The following is a 2,943-nucleotide window of genomic DNA, read 5'->3' on the forward strand; positions in this document are numbered from 1 at the left end:
TTTTATTGTTAAATCGTCTAGTTTAATTTTTAATTGCTGTCTTCCGTTATTGTTTAGAGTGGGGTTGATGAGTAGAGAAGATAAATGTTGTAATTCGACTTTGCAATTGTGTGTGTTGTAAAAAAATTTCGGGTCTTAACCCTTTTCAAAAAGTAACGGTTTGGTGAAATAATCTTTTTATGAGTGTGTGTGTGTGTGATTCATCAAAGTTGCCATTGGGCTTTTTAGTAAAAAACAAGCGTTACAATTAAAACTTGGTGGCTAAAGTTGGACAAATTAGTGAGACAACATTTCAGAATTAGAAATAGAATTCAGGTATTTTTGAGGTTTTGCTGTTCAAGCGGGAGGTGGGGGTTTTCAAAAGATTGCAAATTTTTCGGAAACATGTTTGGTCCCCAGTTCCTTGTAATCAAATGATGATGGTATTGGTAACACTTCACAGTTCACACTTTTGAGTTTTGATTGATAAAGGTTGTTGTTTTCGGTTTAAAACTTCGATGCCTAAAATCAACTTCATGGACCTATAATGGGCCTAATAAGACTGAAAAGGAAGTTGCTAAATAATACTACGACGACATGTTTGAGCCTCCTTACCAAAAAGGCTCTCGAGTCTCAAGCTAATATATAACTTGTACACTCCCATAAAATATATATAGAGTTGTGTTAGCTTGGAACATAAGAAGTCTTTCCTTATGAAACAGCAGTACCTCTGACCGTCCCTTTTCAGATCTTCACTTTGTGTAGAGTTGTAGCAAAGAAACAACTCAACAAGGTGTTCCATGGAAATGGATTGTGGACTCATGTGTGTGATTCACATATGATATATTCTATTACTCTTAGTATTCAGGTAGTTTGATCAAAGTATTTTTTTTTGTAAATCATTAATACATTTTTGGCTAAAAAGTCAACAACACATGGCAATGTATCGTATGGTGTTTTTTGTTCAAAAATCTTTGCCTTGTTGAGAATCTTGCTTAAATAGAAGCTAGGGGTGACATGACTAACTTAAATAAATATCTTTTTTTTATAAGTTACAAACTTACAACCATTCGATGTTACATACTTATTACATGTAAAGAAGCATGACAAACAAAAGAACAATCTTAAGCATACAAATACAATGGTTCACGTTTTTTTTTTGCTATTATGTTTGCTTACTGTTTTTACCAAAAAAAATTTCCTTACTATTTTAGTTTTCAATTCTTGTGAGTATCGATCGCTTTTTTATCACAGTTCATGTTAAAATCCATATACTCTCTTAAATTGATCAGAGTAATTTTGACAACACCGGTGTAGAACTCTAANGGAAATTGGTAAGCATTATTCCCTTTTGTTATTCATAATGCCATATGCTTAAAACAGTAGATCACAAAAATGAACACCAGTTAGTAGTTGGTAGCTCAGTTTACAAATCTTTAGACTAGGAACCTTGTTACAAGCAAATTAGTAATGAAAGGGTCATCACATGCATTTTATTATTAAAATTGTAACCTTGCTATTAATCTAGTTATGGAACCGTGAGGATGTGAAGTTCATTGTTGGTATAGGTGATCATTTAGGAATAGGAAGATAGTGTGCAAGGCTATAAGCTAATGTTGAAAAAACCATTTAATTTGTGCAACAAAAATGTATAGGCTGGAGGGTTAGACACGCTTACACTTAGCAGTCTATACGATGATGGAGCCTACATAGCTTCTCAACGCCCAGTGTACGGTGCACCGGCTCCCAATCCTTTTGCGTCCCATGACCCATTTGCATCGTCCAATGGCACAACTCCCCCACCTCAGCAACAGCCAGCAGTGAACAACCCCTTTGGTGCGTACCAGCCGACGTATCAGCATCAGCCCCAGCCAACGTATCAGCATCAGTCCAACCCTCCTCCTACCAACAATAGTAATCCATTTGGAAATTTCGGGGAATTCCCGGTAAACCCGGTGTCACAGCAGCCAAATACCACGGGTTATGGTGATTTTGCGGTAAACCAACATAACAACCCATTCCACAGCACAGGCCTCCTGTGATCATGTTTTCTCTATTTACGTATGTATCTTTGATTGGTTTTGGTTGGAGGGAAAGGAGAGAGAGATGGAGGGAATTGGTTTTATTTGTGAGTAATAGAGTCACATGATTGGTTTGATGATCTCTGTTTTTTTATTGTTTGTAGAAATATAAAAATGTCTGGGATATATATATATATATATATATATGCATATATGAGTTAAAATCCCCCCTACACTCTAATTACATACTTAAAAAGTATTTATCTTCTTCAAGTTATATTTTGTGTGCTCTATCATCAGAGAGCAAATGTTTGAGTTCTAAATGGGCCTTATCGACTTCATTACTTTTAGTCTTACAAACCGAAATAAGGTGTCTCTCTCGTCTTAGGTTCTCAATCCTTTTTCGTCCTTTGCACGAGCCATTGATATATCAACACGTGTCGACTTTTAACAAGCCGCGAATCATCGAATAATTGGCCCCAAATGGTTTTGTTTATTCTTCGATCCGATAATAAAGTTAAAAGATTAGGGAGAATAGGGTAAATTCTCAAAAGGAGTGTGAGTTATCACCTTTAAGCCACGTCAGCGATCCGGCGAGGTGTTATTCGGATCGATGCATAGCCGTCAGATCATAAATCGAGTTCCGCATACCCTAACCGTAGGATGAGATAGAAAACCACATTAACCAATTAATTTAATTTTGTTATTTAAAATCCCTAAAGAAGCCACACAGTTTCTTTGCTCCACCGCAACAGTACACCACTCCCTCCTCTCTCTCTCTGTCTATCTATCTCTCTCATGTCGACGGCGGAGAACGAAATCGATCTTCAACAGAATGATCCAATGGCCTTCTCTCTCCCTCCGTATCCTAAGGTATAATATCTCTCACTCAGATTTTGATTCTCATTTGTTTAATGGCGAACCCTTCTCTCCTTTTCCTAGT

General features: G+C 36.7%; 1 protein-coding gene across 1 annotated transcript in view; it reads left to right on the forward strand.

Annotated features, from left to right (window-relative positions):
- The window catches only part of LOC104714871 (putative clathrin assembly protein At2g01600), a 7,913-nt gene extending 5,710 nt beyond the window's left edge, over positions 1 to 2,203 (forward strand). Inside the window, exon 7 of the mRNA XM_010426629.2 lies at positions 1,635 to 2,203. Coding sequence (XP_010424931.2) covers positions 1,635 to 2,021 — 387 coding nt within the window. The 3' untranslated portion in view covers positions 2,022 to 2,203. The remainder of the gene's footprint in view (positions 1 to 1,634) is intronic.

Source organism: Camelina sativa, chromosome 9 (genome assembly GCF_000633955.1).
Source record: "Camelina sativa cultivar DH55 chromosome 9, Cs, whole genome shotgun sequence".
Lineage (NCBI taxonomy): Eukaryota > Viridiplantae > Streptophyta > Magnoliopsida > Brassicales > Brassicaceae > Camelina > Camelina sativa.